We start from the raw sequence: 22,143 nt of genomic DNA on the forward strand, positions 1-22,143 counted from the left end.
CGTTTGGACGATGCCCTCGTCGAGGTTGCTGCCGTGTCGGAGTACTTTGCATGCAGGACTCTGCAACGCGAGCGCAGAAGGCTTCACATGCCCCCACGAAGGTATCTGCCCGAGATCTGTGCGTGGTTGGCACGACCATGCAGAGTGTACAGTACTATTGATCCGTCAAGGTCGAGGGCAAATGGCATCACACCCACGGCTTGGCGAGTAAGACCAACCACACCTGTAGATGAGATCTGACTCTAGGTGCCAAGCGGTGTCGTGATCGGCGCAAGGATGCTCCTCGCTATGAGTCCCGCTGCCGTCATAGCGCCCCCAGAGAGGACGGCAATCGTGATGGACCGGCAGCCTGTGCTGGGGGATGCTGGGCCCGGCGATGCATGGAAAAGTTGTGTCAAGGCCTGTGCTGAAGGTCTGAAGTTGTGGTCCTCATCAATCACCGCAGGCACGGTTAGAGGAGGCGAACAGATTCGCGAGTTGGGACCGGCAAAGGTGCAGGAAGGGGGTTGCATGGGCTGGCACGGAAACCCTGGGAAAAGGTGCCAAGCGGTCACCCAGTGGGAGGACCTTCCAACCTTGCCGCGGGACAGAGAGTCGGGTCGGGGTCTGCCTGCCGCGGCACAGCGACTGCCTTGCACCCACACGACCAGGCACTCCACCCACCACTGTGCAGACGACCTCGAGAACAGCAGGAGCGCCAGCAGCGGCACCGGTGCTAGTACGAGTACTGTCTCTTCAGTCGTGAGGTCACTTCAGAAGCCTTTCGATGAAGATGCTGTCACGGCCGCACCTGGGATCTTGCAAAGATCCCGACGGACAGCAGCGATCAAGCTAGCTAGCGGCGACAGCGCCAGCCAGTTAGCTTGCCCCGTGGACGACTGACGTGCTGCCAAACCCCCAGCTTCCGACGGGAGGCTTCCCGACTGCCGCACCCAGGCCTCTCATCTCCTTGCCCCCCAGGATCACCCACATGTTGGCCGCTGCAGAAACCAGGCCCCTTGGCAGACGCTGTCACGTTATTAGCTGTGTCCTTTTGTCCTCGATAGAGTTTACCGCAAACCAACAACGTCTCATCTCCTCGATGCGATGCAGTTCGATCCGCCGGGGCTTTTGAGCTCTGCCTGCAGCTACTTGTCCGTCCGTCTCACCGCAAAGAACGCCCGCAGCCATGGATGATGATGAAGATGGCAGCCTCATGTTGCCCCCATCCACACCCTGCCCTCCCACATCCTACATGGACGGTAATGTTGGGCAGCAACCACTGCCGCTGCCGCACCAGCTTCCACAGCAGACCAATGGATCGTCGACTCGACTTGGATAAGGGTTCCACTTCAGACACCTCGACAGCTCGGCCGGAACGATTCGTGAACCTCCAGACACAACCTATGTCGGAGAACTGACCACCCGGCGCACCCAAGCCACGTCTTGGCCAATCCGAGGCTACCGCCCTTTATTCGGCACGACAATCCCTGTACCACCTCGGCGACCTGGTCACGCTCCGAGCGGCTACCACCCGAGGAGAATCAAAACGCTACAAAGCAACGATATGCGAGGGACTACCTATGCTGCTGATGCTTCTGAACAGCCGAGGGTTTTTGCTGCTGCCTGAACGACACACCAGTGCTCATTGCTTGAATTCCGGGGGTTGCAAACATCGCCGCGGCCAGCACCCGAAGCACCCGAGCCTCCCGAACCTCGGAAGTGTCTGTGCAAACATCGGCATGTACGTCGGGGGTTAGCCACCAGGACGGAACTTTCCGGCGGCTGCGATGTTCTGGAAAGATGTCCGGAGCAGTACAGCGAAACCTTAAGTGATACCGGATGGGATGTGGGCACCTTGGGGCGTTTGGTGATGCCAACAAGCAAAGGACCAAATGGCTGCTGGCGTCAAATGGGCGTCCTTGCCATCCCATGATGATTATGGTGGTGCTGGATCGTGATGCAAGGTGTCGGGGAGACAGACTCGACACATTGCCACGCCGGCAGTACGGCACGATGCATGCCACGAGAGCTAGCAGAAAAGATTCTCGTCGATGCACTTGCTGTTTCTGGCATGCGGCACTGGTCCAGAGCGGCATGTGGCAAGCATGCGATTCTCTTTTCGCTTGCGGGTTTGGGGCCTGATGCCGCATACAAGCGAAGCGCATTCTACAGGTTGCTGTGAGAGCGACTTTGCCACCCTGGCTGCACAGTTGGCAACCAGCATTCTGGAAAACTTCTCGAAGGAAATTAAGGTTTCACCCTGCATGCCTGCCACGAGCAGCAAGCAAGTTTCTGCCGAGACGGGGTGGAGTCTTGCTGCTTATCCCTGCGCTACGGAAAAGTGTGTGTGTGTCGTTGGGCGGGCTTTGGGGGGTGGGGGGGGCGTCCGGATCCTTGTCCTCTGCAAGCTTGCATGTCTGCTGGGCCATGTGCTCCCACAAACGGCTGCGGCGCCTAGGCTGTCGTCGATCGGCAATTCCTAAACGTAAGACACGGCCTGGCTTGCAAGCATCGACCAACACTTGCACCAGCGGTTCTGCGACTAGCAGCACAAGTCGGCGCTTGAGGGTCCCACATGACAGCCCGGCCGGAGAATTTTGGCCACTTTGTCAGAGTACATGTCTCTCTGAAGGATGCCAGCTTGATGATCACGTCCGCGTCCATTTAGCTCGCCATCTGCCAGGTGTCGAGACAATTGTCGACAGGTTGCAGCGCGCAGACAGCAAGGCTGTAAGCCAATTGGACACACCGCTGGAGGACAACTGGGGGCAAGGACCACGCACACCCCAGGGCCGCCATGTACCGCGTGCACCCCCATCCCGCTCTCCCTCCTTGACCCTAGTCATGGCCGGCCGCCTCTCCAGCGCACTAGTCCTGCCAAGCACGGTCGCTCGGAGAACGTCCGGAAAACTCAGCGGAGTCTGCCCACAGGGTCAGCCACTGTCAGCCGCCGGCCCCGGAAAATAGGGCTCTCCATCGTGGGCGAGCGCGAACGGGCGCTTGAGCACAAGCTGGCGGCGGCACCTCTGGCTGGCAAAGATGTGGCAGGCAGGAAGCAGGACCGCACACAGACAGGTGACAGCATCTCTGCCGGCGCATGCTGGCGACTCTGGCTGCGCCCGGAACTGCGCATGCCGTGGGTTGTTGCGGCTGACCGCCGTGGGATGGTCCGCGGCGGGAGAAGGGTGGCCGGAGGGAAGCGGAGTTCCGGGCAGGGCCGGCCGGAATGGGGAACCAGGTCGCAGGTACATGGGCATATCCAGACGCATGGGCCGGGGGGCGAGGCACGGATATCCCTGCTGGCCGGATGCCCCCCTGGCGGTTGGGACTTCGGAATCGCGCCGGGTCTTTGGTAGTGGGCCCACACGGCGCATGCCAAGGGCAGCGGCTGCCAAAGCTGCGATGCCGTCTTTTCCGTTTGTATCAACGCCACACCACACACACACGGACGTCGCACACACTCGGACGATCTGCGGTGCTCAATGCTGCCATATTATTAGTCTGCTCGCTGCTCGAGCACGGGTGCCAGATGACTTCGGCAGCGTCCCCCCTGGCTCGCTGGCTGGCTCGTGACACTTGAGGCTGCAGACGCTTGCATCTTACCCAGACACCGCCGCAAAAGAACCTCGTCTTACACAGTTCATGGTCCCCTCTGGCAGTGTCTGAGATTCCATGCACGTCCAGACCTGCTCATCACTGGCCCCTTCTCCCTACAAGTCAGCCACGTGCAGATAAGGGTGCATTGGTGCGTCTCAAGCCTCGAGAGCTAATCTACGCTGCGTACCGCGCACTACCTACACTGCTGCACGACAACCTTGTTGGTCCGTTCACCCCCCACAGACGAGCCTGTCAGCTCTGATCACGCCCTCGAATGGTTCGACGCCTGCAGGGTCGACGCCTACGACATTGTGCTTCTAAGACAGGCGCACGGGGAGATTCTCTCGGAGCTAGTCGTCGTAATGGTTGCAGTCCCCTGGCCTCTGCGAAGACACACAGAGCCCCTAGTGCTCATGACCGCTTCTCCTTTGTCGAGGAAGTCGAGTCAGTGACGCCGCCGCATCACCAACGGCGCCACGTGTTCGAGGAAAGTCGTCGTCGGCGGCCACGAAGCCGCTCGGCTGGTGGCATTGGTTGCTGGCTGTCAGTCCCCACGACACACGGCCAAAGTGGACCGTGATCAGCCCCAACGTAGGTGTGCGCATACCTCTCTCCGTACCTGGTGAGCCCTAAACTTGGCTTTATGGGGCAGCTGCGCTCCTCGGGTTGAATAGCTCTTGGCCATTGGCCAGATCTTGTATCTTGATCTCACCGCCCTGCTTAGGAAGAAGCCCAGGCCAAGCAGGGAAAACCTCGAAAGTCACTGCTTGTATCTGTCCATGCTTCGAAAATGGAATAGCTAGAGACAGTCATCAATGTGTAAGCCATGTAAAGAAAATGTACGCCCAGAAATCGGGCGCCTCGGCAGAGCATTGACACTCAAGGCGGGCGACTCGTATCAAACGTACCTATACCTTTGCTCTTAGCTTCGCTGTCAATCGCCAGTCTTCATCATCTGCAATCAAGGACTGATTAGACCGCTACGCGGGACTCGCGGGACGACAGCCTAGAATCGGGCGGGCATCTTGATGAGGAAAAACATGATAACAATCGCACGGGCAAGACCCCCAGTACGAAGTCACGTATCGTACATGGTTCACATGTGATTCTTGGGTGGATGACAAGTCTGCATGCAATGCCGATGAGCGGTAGCGATGGACCGTCATACTAGAGGGCCCTCTCACTAGACTATACTTGGGAGGTGTGTCTCGACGACGTTGCCCTGTACGTGGAGTGTCAGAACGCCTTCTCGAAATTATCACACTCGGTCCTTTTCCTTTCAGCTCAATACTCGTGGCTGGAGCATGATAGCAAGATGCAGGCACAGTAATTATTTTGAGACCAAGTCGTTGCTGCCTGTGCTCTCATACTCGAGTCCGCTTCCTGGGGGGTGGTTGGCGTAAGCAACGATGTGTATATCTCTTTACCAGGCTTGATTCTAGCTCAGTATCGAGTGGTCCAACGGAACGGCGGATATTTCCAACCCCATAGTTGCCTTTCTTCCGCGCCGAGAATCCCCATCTTCAGGGATAGTGAACTGAAGCGTGCTAGTTGCAAGCCCCGTTTCCAACCTTAGCCCAAGGCATGCCTTTCATTCTCCGTCACTCTTTGCGCCCTTCGTGTTCCGAAAGAAGACAAGTCGTGACTTCGTGTAATATCCAGCCATGCCTTGATATCACTCCCTTCCCTCTCTGTCCCCCACCCCCTGCCTGTCCTCGTCGTGATGGCTGTCCTTGTAATCAATGTTATACGTTTCGCTCCCCCAGATCAGTGGGGGCTGGGCATGCGGCGCATGGACGAGACCCCAGCATTATCGTTCGTCGGTCAGCCCTTTGGTAACAGCTGTGGGCTCCCCGTGTTACTCATCCGAACGGACCCGAAGGACCGCAACGCAGGTGTGAGGTAGTTTGGCCAAGGGCCCCCCCCCCCTTCCCCCCAGATGTGAAGAAAAAAACCCACTGCGGCTTCATGCCCTCCGCCGGCAGCAGCAGCGGCAGCAGGCAAACCCCCAAACACCACAGGGCTGCTTGGGGCCCCCCCTTTTTCGACCCGGGATCTCGGTACTCCCGTGATGCCCTAACATGTTTAAGGGAAAAAAGACCCCTCGCGTTATCCCCATTCTCCTCCCCCCCTCCTCTCTCCCCACTTGGGGTTGTGCGAGCATAAGCCACAGGGCGTTCCGGACCACGAAAGTCCCGTGTCGTTCGTCTCGCCCTGGTCGTGGTCGTGGTCGTGATCGTCGTTTATCGTGCGGGTCCAATCTATTCCTTGTGGCTCTCCCTCTCTCTCTTTCCCACTTTGTCTCTCACTGTGCGGTTGAGTGATCCTTGCTCATTCTTCGTTTGTCCCCCCACCTTAGCATTATGCTTTGGTGCTACATGCCTGTGGAGTGTATTTTCTGTCCGACTTTAGCGTTTTACCCGTGAGTTTCGATTTTATTCCCGCGAGGCCATCGCTGATCAAGGCAAGGGGCGGGAAGGGCGGGAAGGGCCAAGAGGGAAGACCGGGAAGTATAACGGAGTGCCGTTTTTCTTCTTTGGTCCGGGCAGCAGCCAGCCGGCCCCTTGCTAGTCTGCTCTGGCAGCCGCAATGGCGAGCTATCAGCAGAAAGAGAGAGATTCGGCCGGGCATCTTTCGACTTGGCATCTGGACTTGAGGAGCATCCGGGACTTGGCAATCTTGATCTCTGGACACGTACCCGGGTTTTCCCTTGTGCATGTGTGTGTGTGTATGTGTGTGTGGTGAGTGTGAGTGTATCGTCTTCCGCGCGCGGCAAGTGGCGCCAGGGCCAGGGTCTTCCTGGCCTTGAGACTCGACGAGCCTGCCTGCCTGCCCTGTCTGCCTGCCCTGTCTGCCGTGCCTTGTTCCTCTTTGCCCCGTCGGCCGAGGCCGATAATCTCCGAATTGGGTGACTCCGCCTGCGTTCCCGCTCGTAATAATATAACAGAGTGGGTTACCCAGGGGCGGGCCAGAGGTGTAGTGCATGGCCGCCCGCCCCTGTACCGAACTGTATGTACTTTTAACCGTTCGGCGGGATCGACTGACCTGATTAGGTATGAATAACCTGACAAGGCAGGGGAGGGGAGGGGAGGGAGGAGATCCCCGTACCCAAGCCAAGAGCGGGAACAACACGCAAGGGGAGGAGGAGTGGGCGGAAGAAAAGGGCCCCCAGCCCAGATGCAGATGGCTCGTTCACATCGTTTCAAACTGCACAAGAAAAGGCTGCATTAACTACTGCGTACCTGCTGGTACTGGCCTGGGCATGGACAAGGGGGAGGGGGGTCGGGACGGCATATGTGGGTGGAGGGTAGCAGCATACCGTTGCGGGTGTGGTTTCAGTGTAGGGCATAAGCCTTTTCTTCTTCTCCTCTCTCTTTCTTTTTTTTTTCTGCGCGTTGCTCTCTGTCTCTCATCCTCATTGCTACTTTATTTAAGGTTTGATATGCTTGCTCGGTCGACGTGCCTGATCCTGGACCACCCCTGGATGTCTCTGTCTGGTGGAGCTCTCGTGATCGCTGCTTGCCCACGGGCGGGTGTGTGTGGGGGGCCGTTTCGTGGGCAGAAGTACCATGACGGCATATCTCGCTGCTCTTATGGACCTGCTTTTTTTGCGGAGGGCTGGCTGTGTGGGTGAGTGGGTGAGTAAGTGAGTGGTGGTACCCATGACATCTGGCCCGTGTGTGTGTGTCTGGGTGTGACGCGCAAACCCTGTCGGTGGTTTTCATCATCTTTGTGTGTGTGTGTGTGTGAGGCTGGCGATGGGAGCCTGCAATCTTTCACGTAATGAGATCAACGATGAAGTCGCCAAGCTTGTGGGGGCTTATTCAGCCCAGCCAGGTCCTCGTTCACCCGATCAAGGGACTTCCTGGGTAACTGGCTCACTGTTACGACGGTGGAACCAGTGGATATGATGTAGGGGATAAAGAGTGAAAGGGGGGGTGGTAGCAGTAGGCCAGATGAAGCCATTCCTTACTCTTCAAGCCACCAAGATCAGTGTACTACGTACAAAATGTATCAACCAAACTTTAAATGGCGGTTTGCCGGCTATTCGAACGGCCCCCTTTGAAAACCAGGGGCGGATAATGGAATGCGCGTTTGCAAGGGCTTCGTTGCCAGATGCGGCATACTCATCGCGACGAGGAGGAGGAGGAGGACGACGACGACAACGACGACGATAGCGATGACTCTCATCCATGCAGTATCTGGAACATGGTTCCCCATGGAATCATGTTCACGTGGACATGTTATCAGTGCTGAGAAGCAGCTAATATTCACAATGTAACGTGTCTCCCACATCCTACAAGTCCATCGAGGTGCTGGGACATGGGCACACACGACGGGCCGATATCGTGGGATAAACGCCTTGCTGGCATCGCAGGGCAACTCGAATGGCTCAAAGCAAGACGCGCTAGGACCAGGGCTGACCAGAGCACATGAGATTGGCGTGGTCTCTTGAACACCATCGCAAATCCGTCTGGGCCCAGACTCCACTCAGAAGCGGCTCCCTTGACGGAACAACCAGGCATGGCATGGCCACTCGTTAGTGACGTCAAGGGACAATGGATAATCACAGCCCAGACGTTCCCGTGGGAGTAACCAACGCACCTGACTGGTGGGATTTCTCATCTTCAAGTGAAGAGAGGTGCTCCATCACCTCCGCATAGGCAGTGGGCCACAGCATTGCCTGGTCAGGGGGCCTTGCTTGCTCATGATGCCCATTGTCGGGGCGACCACCGCAAGATCGAGATGTGCTTACGTTTCTTTTTTGGATCGTTGCCAAGGCGAATCGAGCGGCATCGAGAAGAGTCGAGACCGGCAATCGACTGAACGGGCTCATCAAGCAGATCACAACCATTGGTTCGACCCTGCACTTCCCCGCAAAGCACGTTGAGCCTCGAGATCATGACTCAGGGGGGATCATGGATGGATTCCCCACCCGCCCCAGCGGGAGAACTGCCGAGCCTATGACGTCGTCATGCCAGGGACGCGGTGATAGCCTCAGAGTGCGTTGGGACACGTGGTGAGGCTCTGCATACCCGCAGGGTGTGTGGTCTGGACAGATTACCGCCAATCGATCTGACAGAGGCTTTGCATTCGAATGTTGTTCGCGTTATGACGTGGCTGGCACTTGTCAGTATGACACAAAGTGAGGCTATCACAAGGTCCTGCCTGCGTTGGCGGGGGATTTCGTTACCGGAGGCAGATCAACAGCCATATGGCGTGCTCAAAGTAGCTCTGAGGTCTCGGTGGGACGAGTCAAGCAGCCCGTATGCCTCAGAGGGAGCTTCAGCTGATTAGTATCATTAACGGTTGCGCCATGATCGTGGTCTTGCTAGGTGACCGGCGTGATCTTTCCTCACATATGTGCCCGCCGGCTCGATGCGTCACGTTGGTGGTATGTTGGAGAACACCAATCAGTTGCAGTAGCCAAGCTGGATTGAATGGCGCACATTATGTTCTGGCCGAATCCCTGTCCCATTTCCAGCGATGGCACGACTTCTATATGTGTGCTTCTGTCGATAGAGTCACGGACTGCCTTGAGGACGAAATACTCGACCACGAGGGGGAATGGCGACGGCCCCGGCCCGACTGGTGACGAGGCAGAGAAGTCCATAATGGAGCTTTGCGCAACAATCTGGACTGGAAAGACATATTGTGAATCGTGTACACTGCGGCATCTGACAAGCTCTGACCTCGCTGCCGACAGCTCAGTGCACAGTTCTCAAACTGTTGGCGTTATTGTGGCATGATACATGCGCAGGTTGGCTATGAACTGCTTGGTCGTCGACTTCAACCAGACGAACAATGGCTCACCAATCTGAGGAACCAGATCGCTCCCGGTGTGGAATGTATTTTCATTGGAAACAACTGCGAGTAACCGTTGGTAGCCACGTCTCCATGTATGAACCATATTAGCTGTGGCATACCTCGCTGGTGGCAACTTGCAGAAACTGAAACATGTCAATAATTAATCCCCAACGGCTTCGTGGACCTACGTGATCACACTACGTAATACTCTACACGCGAGATGTTGCCGTGGAGGGGGCGGCTTATAATAATCTCACCGCAATGTTATCGCCAAGTCGGCGAACGACACGCCTCATCGCACAAGCCCGAAGTTGGCGAATCAAGCTTGGCTTTGACTCTGGCAAGCTTCATTTGACAAGTTCCAAGATTCAGGTACTCTGGTTCTTGTACCGTAAGTTGAGTACATGTAGTTTGTGGACGACTGCCCAGACTGCTTTGTGTTATGCTCAGGTGTATGATACATTCGCGGCCCCGGGTCAACAAAGAGTTCCTGACATATGATGTAGCCGAATTGCACTGCGTATATTGATCGTACAAAGCACGCTGCCGCCAAAGCTTCTCGCCAAAAGTCTGCAAAGTAGATGGTGTCGCTCAGTGTAGATGTCGAATTATCGATGGCAGAGGCGCCTCCACAGCGTATGAGTGATATCACGCATGGCATGTATCTGAGAGAATCTCCGGATATAGACTTGTAGCAGCTGCTTGTAGACTGTCACCGAGTCTTCGCGCAGATACAACTGTAGTAAAGAGTAGTATCATCTAGCTCAGGTGGCAAGTATCATCCAGGGGCAAAGCGACCGCTGGAAAAGAGCACGGCATGATCTCCAAACTGACAGATGCTCAACGGTGAGAACAAAGCGTTTCTTTACCAAGTAAAGAAGCCGAAATCTCGGGCAGCTTTACCCTTTTCTTTTGCCTATTTCCATCTGACGAAGGCCAGGCGAGAGTCAAGGGCCTTCGGAGGTTCTTGACCTAATCAATATGGCATGTGGATGTACCGTTGGTTGCAAGCTTCCGCATTGGCAACACAACGCCAAATGCCTTTCTCTTTGATGTCTACAAGGTCGACTCGTCATTCTTGGGGCCTTGACAGATTTACCCTGGCTCAAACCCTGGAGCAAAAATAGGCTCGAAATTGGTTTCTGTTGTGCTCATCCAAGCCCACGGCAATCTTTTGGCGAATGGGACGAAGGGGCATGACTCTGATAATCGCGGCACGTTCGTGTCTCCCATATGCGAGCTTTCTTGAGATATATTTGGCTGCAATGTGCATGGTGGCAGATCATATAGGGCGGAGACGTGTGTGAGGATGGTTACACAGGTGACGAGATTATGTTATTGCGCCTCGCAGCCAGGAATGAGTACGTTCGAAGACTACAATATGGTACGCTACATGCAGATACTGAGAGAGGATGCGCACGCGTCGTGTACTTGTACCTGAGATATGTATTTTCCGTGGCAGCCAAAGTGCGTGCCACGATATTTGCCTCAGGCAAATCTGGGGTACGTGGAGGTCGTTCGCATGACGTAAGCGTCCCGTAAGCGTCCCTGCCATCATGCGTATTCTGATTCGGAAGGAGCAGCACCATGCCACTTGGATTTGATTTCGTTTTCTCTCACACTCTTTCCACAGCACGTAGCGCAAACACTCTACACAGCAACAAAAGGGTCGTTGGCGCCAGCGCTGCTTGCCGGAACGTTCATCCAGCATGGGCATTGGCCGCAGCACAACATCATTCATACCTTTGCTACCGCTTGTGATGAAGGGCAATTTCCACCTGATTCCCAAGAGGATGGCTAACGAACCCCCGGGCCGCAGTCCCATGTAACTTAGCCGACGGTCGTCGAGGGAACGAGGAAGCTTCCACGATCGTTCCACCCCACACGCCCAATATCGGGAGCCCCGCCCAGTGCAACAAGCGGCCCAGCCGGAACACGGTCCGCGCAGGTTGCTCAGGGATCCCTTGAACCTGGGGTTCTTGCGCATCCGCCCGGTACGCTGCTGACGTTTTAATGAGGTGTCTATTCGAGCGAGCCTTCGAGATGCTCTCGATCCGGCTACTTGTGCGCACTGGCTGGGCCGTCGTCTCCTGTTTGCAGCAGCATGTCCGAGACCAGCAAGCAGACCTTTCATCCAACGATGCCATGACTGCTCAGATATAACACTCGGGCTATGAAACTGCATATGCTACAGCTCACAGGCCCTGGCTGCAGGCGGCCCACATGGCAACCTCATCAATTGTCAATGTGGATAGAGTCTAGAAACACTACGACCCAGGATGCGAAGCGCGAGAGAAAAAGCTGGCGTCACCGCTGGCTCAGGCCGACCTTTGCGCAGCAGCTGGGGGCCGGAGATTGCAATCTCGTCGGCAGGCTGGCCAGATTGCAGGCGTTGGCCATTTTCCCACTCGGCGCACGCTTGAACACCTGAAGGATCCATGAGGGAATCCCAGAAAAGGCACAATCCCAGGCCAAGCAACCACGACAAACCTGGCACATCCTCAGGACTGTTTGGTATGCCAGCTCGGTGCGATTAGGGGCGTGTGCTTGTTGACCTCGGCCCACTGCCCAAAACCACTTTGCCAGGGGGGCTGTCGGGTCTGCGCCTGGAAAGGTTGCTCGGTGTGAATGCGCACCACGGTGCAGTCGTCGGTGGCCGGGAGCACAGGCTTATCTTCCACGCCTTGTCCGACCAAAGAAGGGCGCCGTCGCGCTCGGATGGCCTGCCGCCGGGGGACTCGGGCTCTGTCTGAAATTGTGCGACCTCACTACGTAGTGGGCGTGCTGTGCGAATCATGGGCGAAGGGGGCAAAAGGCCCAGGGCACAAGACACCGGTCGGCCACAGCGTCCAGGAGTGTGTGTATGTTGAGACGGCGGCCGGGCTGCCCCTTGTGGCCGGCCTCCCTTTGATTGTGCGTCGCGTTCCCCTGGCTCCAAAGGGGACTAACGCGGAAAGCTGCTCCAGGTTTCCCCGGAGGACGGCCCCAGATTGTCACTCATCGCCCCAGCGCAACGGGGAGCAAGCAGGCCGGCCAATCCATCTGCTGCCAGCAACACACCCAAAACCGCCGCCATAGGTAGACGACACGTCAACAGGCACACAAGCCAGCCTGGCTGTCCAATAAATAGGTCGCGGTCCGGCTCTCTCGTCAGACTTTGCGCACTTCCAGGCAAACATATCCTCCATCCTTGCCGACCCAGCCCACGCCAGATCACGACACGTAAGTCTTGCCCCCAGCCAGGTTTTACACCTCATCAAAAGCCTTCACACCCAACGCAACGTGGCCAGCATGTCTGCCTGTGTACCCCCACGGACGGCAGACTGCCCCAGGCAGGCATCTGCCCTCGGACTCAAGTATTGAGTTGGGGAGCACAGCACCCTTCTGGCCCAGTCCCCAGGCTTCCAAATCAATAGACTCTGGGCTTTCCCCAGTTCCTAGCAGCGGGCTTGCTTGCAAGGCGCACAAGGACGCCGTTCTCTCCGTGTCGGGCGTTAGCACGGCACGGATGCAGCAATCTGCGTGCACACCCACCACCCTCCACACGGGAAGCCACTTACACGAGCGCCCACGCCGTCCGGCTCGCATCATTGTTAATACATGCCAGCACGCTTCACACCCGCTCTTGCTGATTGTCCTTCATAAACAGGCCAGACCCGCCTCCTCCTCCCCAACACTTCATCGACTGCCTTTTCCTTGTCCCAGACCAAACCTCGAGACCACAACCACCACATTTCGGACACCATCGACATTAGCTTGCTCGACACAGTTGTAGGCACACTTTGATGGCAACAACATGCAGGCTGACAATATGCTAACAAGATCTTCTTCTCTCTTTCCAGACTGTTATCCTTGGCAACCCGTTCCCACTCGACATTCACCTCCACAGATCCAATATGCCTGGCCAAATCATTGCTCCTATTCCCATCTCGCCCATGCGCAAAGTGCGCCTCGGCCAGCCAACAGTAGACTTTGCGAGTCTCAACCTCAGCTTCTCGCCCGCTCCAGTCAGGAGTATTCAAGAGCAGGACTGGCACGTCCCCGCGCCTCCACCACCCAGCCCTATTGGCTTCCGGCCTGAACATTTCGAACGGTCACTGCCCGTGCTTCAATAAGTCGATACAATATCGATGTTCCGCCACACCACTGCTTCCGGCTTGACCGGGGCCTGGGTTGGCCTGGAAAAAGATATTCGGAGCACGGCTCAAAGCCGGCGTTTCTGTCACGATTATTGCTCATCTCGGACCACTCGCCACGCCGTCTAGGTCGTGTCATGTGTGCTAGCTGCTCCGGCTGACAATGGTATTTGGTCTCTCGGAGTTTGGTGCCCGCTTCCGTTTTTTTGGGTCTCAACAGCACCGTGTTGTTCCCGTTTCTTTTTTCGGTGGTGTTTTTCTTTTTTTCTTTTTGGTTCTTTGGATACAAGCACACTTTTGGGTGGGAAAAGTCGATTGGAGTTCTTAGAGTGGAACACAGAGTTTGCTCGCGCAGAGAGGCCCGTGTTGTGGTAGCCTCCCCGGAGGTAGTGTACATATTTACGTCAGAAGCGACTATTCTACACAACTCTCGAGACATGACGATTCTTGGTCACATCATGATTACCCCAATCATGTTTCTTGCCCATCGCCATCAGAGAAAAGGAAAGAAAAGAAAAAAGAGACTCGTGCTGTGCCTAAAGGTTACTCATCTCACAGCCACAACATGCACTCGCCGGGCTTATCCTGAGCATACACGAAACTCTGTCCCCAGATTACGTGGGGTTGGTGAGGCCAGGCTTTTTGCGGGATCTGCACCCAAATGCATCTGCAACAAGCAAAAACAATGCAAGACATGTTCATGCCCGCACACCCACTTTCCGCAAACTCGTTCCTGGCTAGACAGCGCCAAACCTAATCCATTCCGGAGTCCCCCCACCACCCTTCTTCCACCTCCTCACCACTCAGCTCCCCAACCTGTATAGCGAGCACACCGTCCTCTTTCCCCGAGGCGTTCCGCATTCCTCCACAAGCAGCGCTGCCTTTTGTGCTTATTTGGTCAACATGGAGCGAATCAGGACCTGCCAGTTCAAGACCTTCGGGCAAGACATGCGAATTCTATGCCTCTGGATCTTTGAAAGTGAATTGAGATCAGCGATTCGAGGGGATTCACAGCGCCCCCCTTCCCCCTGCCCCAATCGTGCACCATGATCTGGAACATGCGGCTAATGGGCAAATGCATCCGGCACGTTGAGATGTGGTTGTCGGTCGAAGCGCTTGTTTTCCATTGGGTGGATGGCGAATACTTGTCCCCCCCCCCCCACCCCTTGTCAACTCCATTGTCCTCACCACAGAGCCATTGCGTCTCTTGATGCAAGGTGTGCTTGGGTCAAAGTCGGACCTGGCTCAGACTGGCCTGCTTGTCTTCTGTACTCACGAACACAGGAGGGTGCACAGACTATGTACATGACGATGGTCTTTGGGTGGTGTGCTTATCTGGTTTCTGTTGATGATTCTTGGCAAGAAACCCTTTTTCTATGGTTTTACATGTCCCAAACCGGATAGTGCATGGGAGAGACAACTCCGGCCGCCCTGGGGAGAGACCTCGAGAAAGGGCGCTGTGTAGGATGTTATCAGGACCTTTGGAAGGAAAAAGAAGGCTTTCCGCTGGCGGCGCCCCTCGCGTGGGGGTTTCCGGCTGCTCTCAGACATGCACATCATCAGGAAGAGGTGGAGATGGCAAGACAAGGAAAAACCAACCCATCGTTGATAAAACCTTGAACTTGTGCATGTGTGTGAGAGATAAGTCAAGAAAGACATGGACACCATACGCCGCCCACCCTGCTGAGCTGGCATGTCGGGCACCTCTGAGAGAACTGCAGACTGGAAACGCGAGGATTTTCCGTAATTCGAGGTCTTGCTTGAGTTCCTCTTTGCGAAGAAACCCTATTTCTGTTGCCATCGAAGATCGTGACGACATACAAACATGCAGTACACCAGGTCGCTCTGAGCAAGCAGGCAGAGCTGCTGAGGGTTGGCGAGGGGTGTTGTCGTCAAGTTGGGGAGTCTGGATGTCCGCAATCTCGAAAATGCAGGCGGAGAGTAACGTCACGGAAGCTTTGAGAATTGCTGGACACGGCCAACCTGCTCCGGCGGCAGGGCAACCATGCTGCTTGTGTCGTGGACGAGCTTGATGGCGTCGGGCAGCTTATCCAGGCATTCATGGTTACACAGAAGCAATAGGGCGGCTGTGCAGACAAGAAGTCGTACTTTGTCGGAAACTTCACCGTCACGAATTTCAAAGAGTGATAGCTCCTTATCCAATGCAGTGCCATGGCTGTGCGTTTCGTGATGTGAAGGTTGGTGGAAAATGACAGGACCAAGTGCTCCCCCACGGACGGCTCCCTGCACAATCTGAGGCTAGTCCCGTTGAGGCGGGCTCGCGCCAATCGCGCGGGTACGTACCGCGTCCCGTTTGGGCGTACTTTACGCGCAGCGACGCGCTCCTCGTCGCGTCCCCGTTGATCCCTGCACGACTCCACGCGCGTTTCTGGTTTGTGCCCTTGTCAGTGCAATCACAGCGTCCCCGCCCAGTGCCTCGACGCCCTTGCTTTAAGTCTGTGCTTGTGCTCAAAGTGCTTCGCTTGTCTCCATCCCTCACATGGACAGACAGACAATCTGTGAACAATCCATCTTCCATCCAAACCACGCACATTCCATTCCTGCCACAAAGGTCCCATCTGGCCTGCCGCAGATCGCAACTTCCACCACCAACTCGCCGCGCTTGCCAAACCGTCAGACACCGTGCCTTCCAGCCTTTGCGGCCCATCACAGCCCCGTTGCCCCGACGTCGCCATGCCGGCAGCTACCAAGATGCAGCGACGGAAGGCTCAGCCATCAACTAGACTGTCTGGCAAGAACACGCCTCTGCAGCAGCACAATGCCTCCATGAACATTGGAAGCTTCGCTCGAGTCACAAAAGCCGTCAACGTGGCTGCCAAGGACATCGATGCCAAGCCCGCAATCACCACAGCAGCGACCGTCGAGGTCAAGCTCCCCGCCTCAGCCACCCTTTCATCAAGAAAGCGCAAGACAGCCGCGACTTCCGACGACGAGTCATCGCCACAGGAGCGTGCCTCCAAACGCATCTCATCAATCTCCAAGCCGGCTGCTGCTTCATCGTCTGTGACGACCAAGCGTGCGGCTCGGAGCACCCGCGTTACTTCAACCACCGCGCCACAGCAGAGTCCTCCCAAGCCCGCAGCACCACAACGCAAGCGAGGCAGGAGTCCCAGCCCGTCCTCCGCTTCCGAAGAGGAATCGGCAATCGACACTGGCGCCCTCTTCAAGAGACTCCGTCTCGAGGCCTCGCCCGCACCCGCCACGCCGCCGCTCACGCCGGACGCCTCTGGCATCTCGGACAGCGAGAACACGCCAGACATCCTGCCTGACGAGGTCCTCGACCTGATTGACCTGCACACAGCTCTCCTCAAGACTCTGACGCTGCACTACGCGCACAATGGCCCGAACACGCCTGCGGACCTGCGCAGACTTTGCCCAGATGTCGCCCGTGCGTGGCGGAGGAGGAAGGTGACCGAGGCCGAGGTCCAGACTTGCATCGGCGTCTTGGCCACGTCAAACGCCAAGCAGCCCTTTGTGCTTGTCGACTACGGCCACAACAAGATCTGCATCGAGCTCGAGCAGTCGTATAGCAACTCGATGTTCAACGATAGAGAGCTCAACAGCCGTTTCTACGAGAACTTGTTTTGCCTCTGGCGCAAGTTCTGCAGCAGTGACGAGTCCTTGAACAATGACGGCAAGGTTTTCTTCGATAGCCTTCCCAAGGCCATAATCACAGTGTCTGAGTCGTTTACCAAGGCCGCTCCCATCTTCGCCAAGGGCCAGCAGCGCCTCGAGGACCTGAAGCAGGGCATCGCGGCTAAGAAGCTGGAGAAAGAATCCCAGCAGCAGCAGCAAAGCACCGACACACCGATGTCCAACTCGGACGGCACAAAGATGTCCCTGCTCGACCGGATCCGCCAGAAAGCCCTGCAGAAGGCCCAGGCTCCTGCGGGTCTCACTCCCGCACAGCTCGAGCGCCGCGCCGCACTCCAGCGCGCAGTCGACGTGTCTGCTCTGGTTGGCATGCTCAGCCGCGCCACGGCCAACGGTGGTGGTGGTCGCATGTCCTTCACCATGACGGCTATGCTTGAGAAGCTCAAGGACACATTCCGCATGGGCATCTCCCGTGAGGAGGGTGCCGCCTGTGTCAGATTACTGGGCAAGGAGATCGCGCCTGAGTGGATCAGGGTCGTTGTTGTAGCCGGGCGCGAGAATGTTGTCATCGACACAAACCGCACGATGGGAAAGATTGACATTGAGAGACGGGTTCAGCAGCTGTTGTGAACCAGATTTGGAGTCTGAATCATTGTTACGGAGTCTGCATTGTTGAATTTTTCTCCATTTCGAGCATGGCGTAGCATTTTGTACTGGGCTTGGCCGTCCAACTGGTTTGCATGGAAGATACCACTAGCTTGGCGAATCGATTCTGTCCTGTTTCATAAATGCCCGTCACGTTCGTGGCTGTTCCCAATGTTCGTTCAGTGGTCGTGATTAAGTTGCCTAAGGCAGGGGCACCCTCGCAATTCGGATGGCAATTGTCCTGGAGCTGACTTCTTCTATTCTTCTATGTAGAAACAACGCCAAAGGTGCCTGTGGCGACCGCCCTGAACCAGCCCAGCTCCTGTAAGCCAGATTTGAGCGCTATGGAAACTTCTGCCAACTAGAGGGCAATCTGGGGTTAACCTGTGCGACAAAATGGTGGTGCCCGAGGCGGCACCAGTTCACTCGGCCCTTCTGACCAAGCCATATGCACTTTTGACCAAGTGCAAACTCATCAATCCACCAAAGCTAATCATTCTGTCTCAATGATATAATCGGCCCAAGGTGGAATGGCGCCAGCAAAGCTGCCGCGTGATATAATGTCGCTTGTTTTTTTGTTTCTGTTGCTTTTGTTTTATTTTGTTGGTAAACGAATTGACCGTCTACTTCTTCTTGTTGGGGAACTTGGGCTCGCCGATGCCCGTGCCGCGGAGCTTGACGTTGAGCACGCGCTCCATGGAGGACAGGACCTTCTGGTCCGGCGCCGCGGAGCCCCGCTCAAAGTCGGCGATGACGGTGGGTGTGGTGTTGCACTTTGTGGCGAGATCCTTCTGGGTCATCTTGGGCTCCATGGCCTGGCGAGCCTTGGAGATGACGGCGCCGACGTCCTTGCCGATGGTGTTGGGCTTGATGATGTCGTCGGACCGGTCGACCTTGGTGAGTCGCTGGCCCTCAGGACCCTTGCCAACCTGTGTTGGAAGATGGTTGTCAGCAGGTGTGCTTCGAGATGTCAGAGAGCATTGGGACGACGTCGACGACGCTGGATCGGAATGCTGACGCAGGGTGGCGCGTGGAGCGAGCGATTTTGAGGAGAACGCCCACCGCCTGCTTCCCGCACACACACACGCTCAGCCAGCCAAGACGACCGGTGGCATCAGAATAGTACTTACAGCATTGCCTGTCGAGAACTTCTTCTCCGTGGAGATGGCTGCACCGCTGCGCTTGGCGGCGTTGAGGGCGCTGGCGCTGCGAACGACCGTCTCGCGTGCGGCAGCAGGGCCCCGCACGCTCTTGCCAATCCGTGTGACGTTGTCCCAGTCATCCATGGCTGCGGTGTTTTGTTGTTGTGGTGATCGTGTGTTTGGGTGAGGTTGATGGTGGTGGTGATATGGCAAAGGAGTCGTTCTGTCGTGTGCCTGGAATGACGATGCAGTCGTCTGACGATGGCGAGTATGGTTTTATGGGCTGGGAGTGGCGGGACGGGGCTGAAAAATAAGGGTGCGGCTTGGTCGATGATGTAGGCTGGCGGGTAGAAGGCCATCGAAGGGAGGCACGGGCGGGCTGGACTCGGCGGTGGGGTTTAGTCAGAGGACGGCCAGGCGCGGCGGGCTGACTCAACCGGGGAAGCCGCCTCCCTCCCACAGCACGCCGGCTGAGCCAGAACGAGGCTTTGTCCTGTGGCGGTGCTGCTGGTGGAGGCCTGCCCGCCATGGCTTAGCCCCGAGCGGGCGCGACTCTCGTCAGAGTCCTGTCATCCTGTCCTGTCATCCAGACAACTAATTAAGGAATACTCCCGAGAGCGCTTGTCAATGATTTGTCTCGAGTTGTATGGCTCCATCATTTTAGTTCTGTGCGGAAACCCGGGTCGTGGACCATCAAACCCATCGCCTCAGCTTTGTATTGGGCGTGCGATGCGCCAAGGCACGAGTCCCTGCCCCAACTTCGAATCAATACGAGGTGAGATGTCTTGTATTCCGAGGGGTTCCTAGCACAGGTTGACAACTCAGATGGCACACTGCCGAGACCGGCTCCCCCTTTTGGTGCTGAGATAACAACCTGGCGACAAGACCAGGCACGGCAATTGACCTCACAGCCCATCACTTGAGTTTGCAGCGGGCTGGGCAGGCAGGATCATCTTGCTTCCCCGGCCACCATATGGAATCTGGAGATGGCACTCGACCGCTCCACAAAATGCCATTTCACTAACAATTAAATCATGCCCATTAAAGAGACTGCACTTATTAGTGGAGTGTTCTTGCCTTTCATCCAATCTAACTGATTGAATGTCTATCGATTAACAGTTGCGTTGTCTGAGCTACATGCTCCATGAATTCAGAGATTAGCGTCTTGGCGCCTCGAGTGCCACCTTCAGATTCCAAATGGTGCCCGGCCCATGACAGTGAACTGCACCTTGACGAGTGGGTTCTTCTCCTGATCACCAACATCCTGGATGCGGTGCCCACGCCTGACGTATGCGGGCGGAAGCTTGTGGGCCCCACCAGAGCTCTCCTCCCACGACCCCGCCTTCATGAGTGCTGGAGTCTAGTCCATGACGGCGGACAGACAGCACAACAAAGTGCATAACCTTTTGCAACCAGGTATACTATAGGAATGCTGAGCGTGAAGAGCCCTGGAGGGTTCGGGACTTGTGTATTCCGGTCTGACAGCTCCGGCTGCGCGGCTGGCAACTCGACCGCGCCCGTCAATCGTCTGCTTATGAGCCAGGTGCGGATGGTCCTTCCGCACGTACGCATACGGGGTCGCTTCTGTTTGTTCAGAGCTCCCCTGGATGCGACCCTGACAATGCCGCTTGATAAGGAGAATGAAACCTGGGGCTCGGTTGTACGGAAAGTCCCTGGTTGGATTCGGTCCGCCATCGCCAGCCTCCAATGAAATGCTTGGGACGTGCGTACCTGTGCCTGTAAGCTGCTGGCAGGCGTCATCTCCTACAGCGCGCGAGATGATTTGGAATTGAGCTTCCACGACGCCAACAGCTGGAAGCGGGCCACCAAGCGCACAGCACCACCAGGAAGGAGGAGCTGTTATTAGATCACCATGCAGCGGCTGCAACATTGTGCGGCGGCAGCTGCGGCCGCTCATTCCGACCGTCCCTCCCGCCAGCAGTTATAAAACAAGAAGGTTTCTCGCCCGAGTCTGCCTTCCCCTCTCTGCCCTCCATCCTCTCCTCAAGCTCACCCCCAGTCAATTGTCTGAAGAATTGTCCACATCATCCCCTCCAACCCAACACCAGCAACAATGGGTCTCTCCGGTCACTGCCTCTGCGGCGCCGTCAAGTACACTGTCGACGCCGACCCCCTCATCGTTGGCTACGACCACTGCGATGACTGCCAGCGCCAGAGCGGCTCCACATACTGTTCGTCAATCCCACAGTCCTGACCAGTTCCCAAGCCTCGCACTTCTGTTGTATGGAAGCTTGGTATTGCGACCCACGTACTGACCTCGCCTTCCACCTGTGGCAGCTCTCGTCGTTGTTGTCCCCAAGGACAAGCTCGAGGTCAATGGCCCCACCAAGAGCTGGGCGGGCAAGGGCTCCTCCGGCAAGGCGGTCCACCGCATCTTCTGCAGCGAGTGCGGCTCGCCCATTGCCCATGACCCCGATGCCGCCCCCGAGATCATCGCACTCAAGGGTGGTACTCTCAGCCACGAGGACAAGCTCAAGCTCAAGCCCGTAAGAACAATTCTCCATCCCCGGCTTGTCGTGTCGGATTATATTGCATTGGCCAGTCGACTAGTAGTTGGAATTGACTTTGTGCTGACATTCGACTTTCGCAGGACACCGAGATCTGGACCGTCGGCAAGCTGCCATTCTGCCAGGAGAAGCTCGCCAAGCCTTTTACCCACATGCCCGAGTAGTCGGTCGATAACCTGCAGCAAGGACTGAATTAGTCTATGACAAAACGAAATTGAAATCATTGACAAAGTAAATTCCGGCTGAATAGTGACCTTCTGAATGATCTTTCCCTCCGTATGTTTGGCGCCAGCCCGCCTCAGGCCTGCTGGTACGAAGGACCCGAGAACGACAGCCACAAAGGCTCGTGAGATTTGTGACAAAGTGGCAGCTCGTACGTTGATCGGCACCATCCTCTTGGTCAAGACCATGGGGCAATTGGCGTACCATTTCGGCAGGGCAGGTCCGCCTTGTCGGGGCCGAGGCTCTCGTCTCTAGCGTGCGTCCATCATAATGTCGGGTCGTGATAGAAATTCAATCCAAGCAGAGCAGAGGCGAGCCTGCACATAGCTCATAGGGCTGACATGACATGAGATGTCGTTGAAATAAACTCGTTCCCACGGCTCAATCACAAAGAACAAGGGGACAAGGTAGGGTGTCATATTTGGGTCGCTGGTCGTGCGTGGGCGGGGCCTTCTGAGGACCCGGATG

General features: G+C 56.4%; 7 protein-coding genes across 7 annotated transcripts; 5 read left to right on the forward strand and 2 right to left on the reverse strand.

The window, feature by feature from the left end:
* The first annotated feature begins 8,852 nt into the window (after nucleotides 1-8,852).
* Nucleotides 8,853-9,422, forward strand: B0I36DRAFT_329787 (uncharacterized protein). Its single transcript, XM_046154751.1, has one exon. The coding sequence runs from the start codon at nucleotides 9,021-9,023 to the stop codon at nucleotides 9,327-9,329; it is 309 nt and encodes a 102-aa protein (XP_046009271.1). The 5' UTR covers nucleotides 8,853-9,020; the 3' UTR covers nucleotides 9,330-9,422.
* A 2,495-nt stretch (nucleotides 9,423-11,917) lies between these two features.
* On the forward strand, nucleotides 11,918-12,680 carry B0I36DRAFT_153319 (uncharacterized protein). Its single transcript, XM_046148556.1, has one exon. It carries the CDS (start codon nucleotides 12,016-12,018, stop codon nucleotides 12,463-12,465), a length of 450 nt encoding a protein of 149 aa, XP_046009272.1. The 5' UTR covers nucleotides 11,918-12,015; the 3' UTR covers nucleotides 12,466-12,680.
* Nucleotides 12,681-14,691: 2,011 nt separating this feature from the next.
* On the forward strand, nucleotides 14,692-15,713 carry B0I36DRAFT_329791 (uncharacterized protein). Its single transcript, XM_046154752.1, has one exon. It carries the CDS (start codon nucleotides 14,900-14,902, stop codon nucleotides 15,554-15,556), a length of 657 nt encoding a protein of 218 aa, XP_046009273.1. The 5' UTR covers nucleotides 14,692-14,899; the 3' UTR covers nucleotides 15,557-15,713.
* Nucleotides 15,714-16,217: 504 nt separating this feature from the next.
* B0I36DRAFT_351974 (uncharacterized protein) lies at nucleotides 16,218-17,768 on the forward strand (the record flags this gene model as incomplete). The annotated part of the gene is made up of 1 exon (XM_046157064.1): nucleotides 16,218-17,768. The coding sequence occupies one exon, from the start codon at nucleotides 16,218-16,220 to the stop codon at nucleotides 17,766-17,768; it is 1,551 nt and encodes a 516-aa protein (XP_046009274.1).
* A 638-nt stretch (nucleotides 17,769-18,406) lies between these two features.
* B0I36DRAFT_365679 (multi protein-bridging factor 1) lies at nucleotides 18,407-19,069 on the reverse strand (the record flags this gene model as incomplete). Its single annotated transcript, XM_046159184.1, has 2 exons — nucleotides 18,407-18,712; nucleotides 18,914-19,069. 2 exons carry the CDS (start codon nucleotides 19,067-19,069, stop codon nucleotides 18,407-18,409), a joined length of 462 nt encoding a protein of 153 aa, XP_046009275.1.
* A 918-nt stretch (nucleotides 19,070-19,987) lies between these two features.
* On the reverse strand, nucleotides 19,988-20,964 carry B0I36DRAFT_153374 (uncharacterized protein). The gene has a single exon (XM_046148557.1). It carries the CDS (start codon nucleotides 20,841-20,843, stop codon nucleotides 20,286-20,288), a length of 558 nt encoding a protein of 185 aa, XP_046009276.1. The 5' UTR covers nucleotides 20,844-20,964; the 3' UTR covers nucleotides 19,988-20,285.
* A 35-nt stretch (nucleotides 20,965-20,999) lies between these two features.
* B0I36DRAFT_365680 (glutathione-dependent formaldehyde-activating enzyme) lies at nucleotides 21,000-21,617 on the forward strand (the record flags this gene model as incomplete). Its single annotated transcript, XM_046159185.1, has 3 exons — nucleotides 21,000-21,117; nucleotides 21,224-21,432; nucleotides 21,537-21,617. 3 exons carry the CDS (start codon nucleotides 21,000-21,002, stop codon nucleotides 21,615-21,617), a joined length of 408 nt encoding a protein of 135 aa, XP_046009277.1.
* Nucleotides 21,618-22,143: the final 526 nt, after the last annotated feature.

Source organism: Microdochium trichocladiopsis (genome assembly GCF_020744255.1).
Source record: "Microdochium trichocladiopsis strain MPI-CAGE-CH-0230 chromosome Unknown B0I36scaffold_8, whole genome shotgun sequence".
Taxonomy (NCBI): Eukaryota; Fungi; Ascomycota; class Sordariomycetes; order Xylariales; family Microdochiaceae; genus Microdochium; species Microdochium trichocladiopsis.

Excerpts from the sequence above, each read along its gene's own strand:
- B0I36DRAFT_329787 (XM_046154751.1), top strand. The coding sequence starts at position 9,021 with ATGGCGCACATTATGTTCTGGCCGAATCCCTGTCCCATTTCCAGCGAT.
- B0I36DRAFT_153319 (XM_046148556.1), top strand. The coding sequence starts at position 12,016 with ATGCGCACCACGGTGCAGTCGTCGGTGGCCGGGAGCACAGGCTTATCT.
- B0I36DRAFT_329791 (XM_046154752.1), top strand. The coding sequence starts at position 14,900 with ATGGTTTTACATGTCCCAAACCGGATAGTGCATGGGAGAGACAACTCC.
- B0I36DRAFT_153374 (XM_046148557.1), bottom strand. The coding sequence starts at position 20,843 with ATGAGCGGCCGCAGCTGCCGCCGCACAATGTTGCAGCCGCTGCATGGT.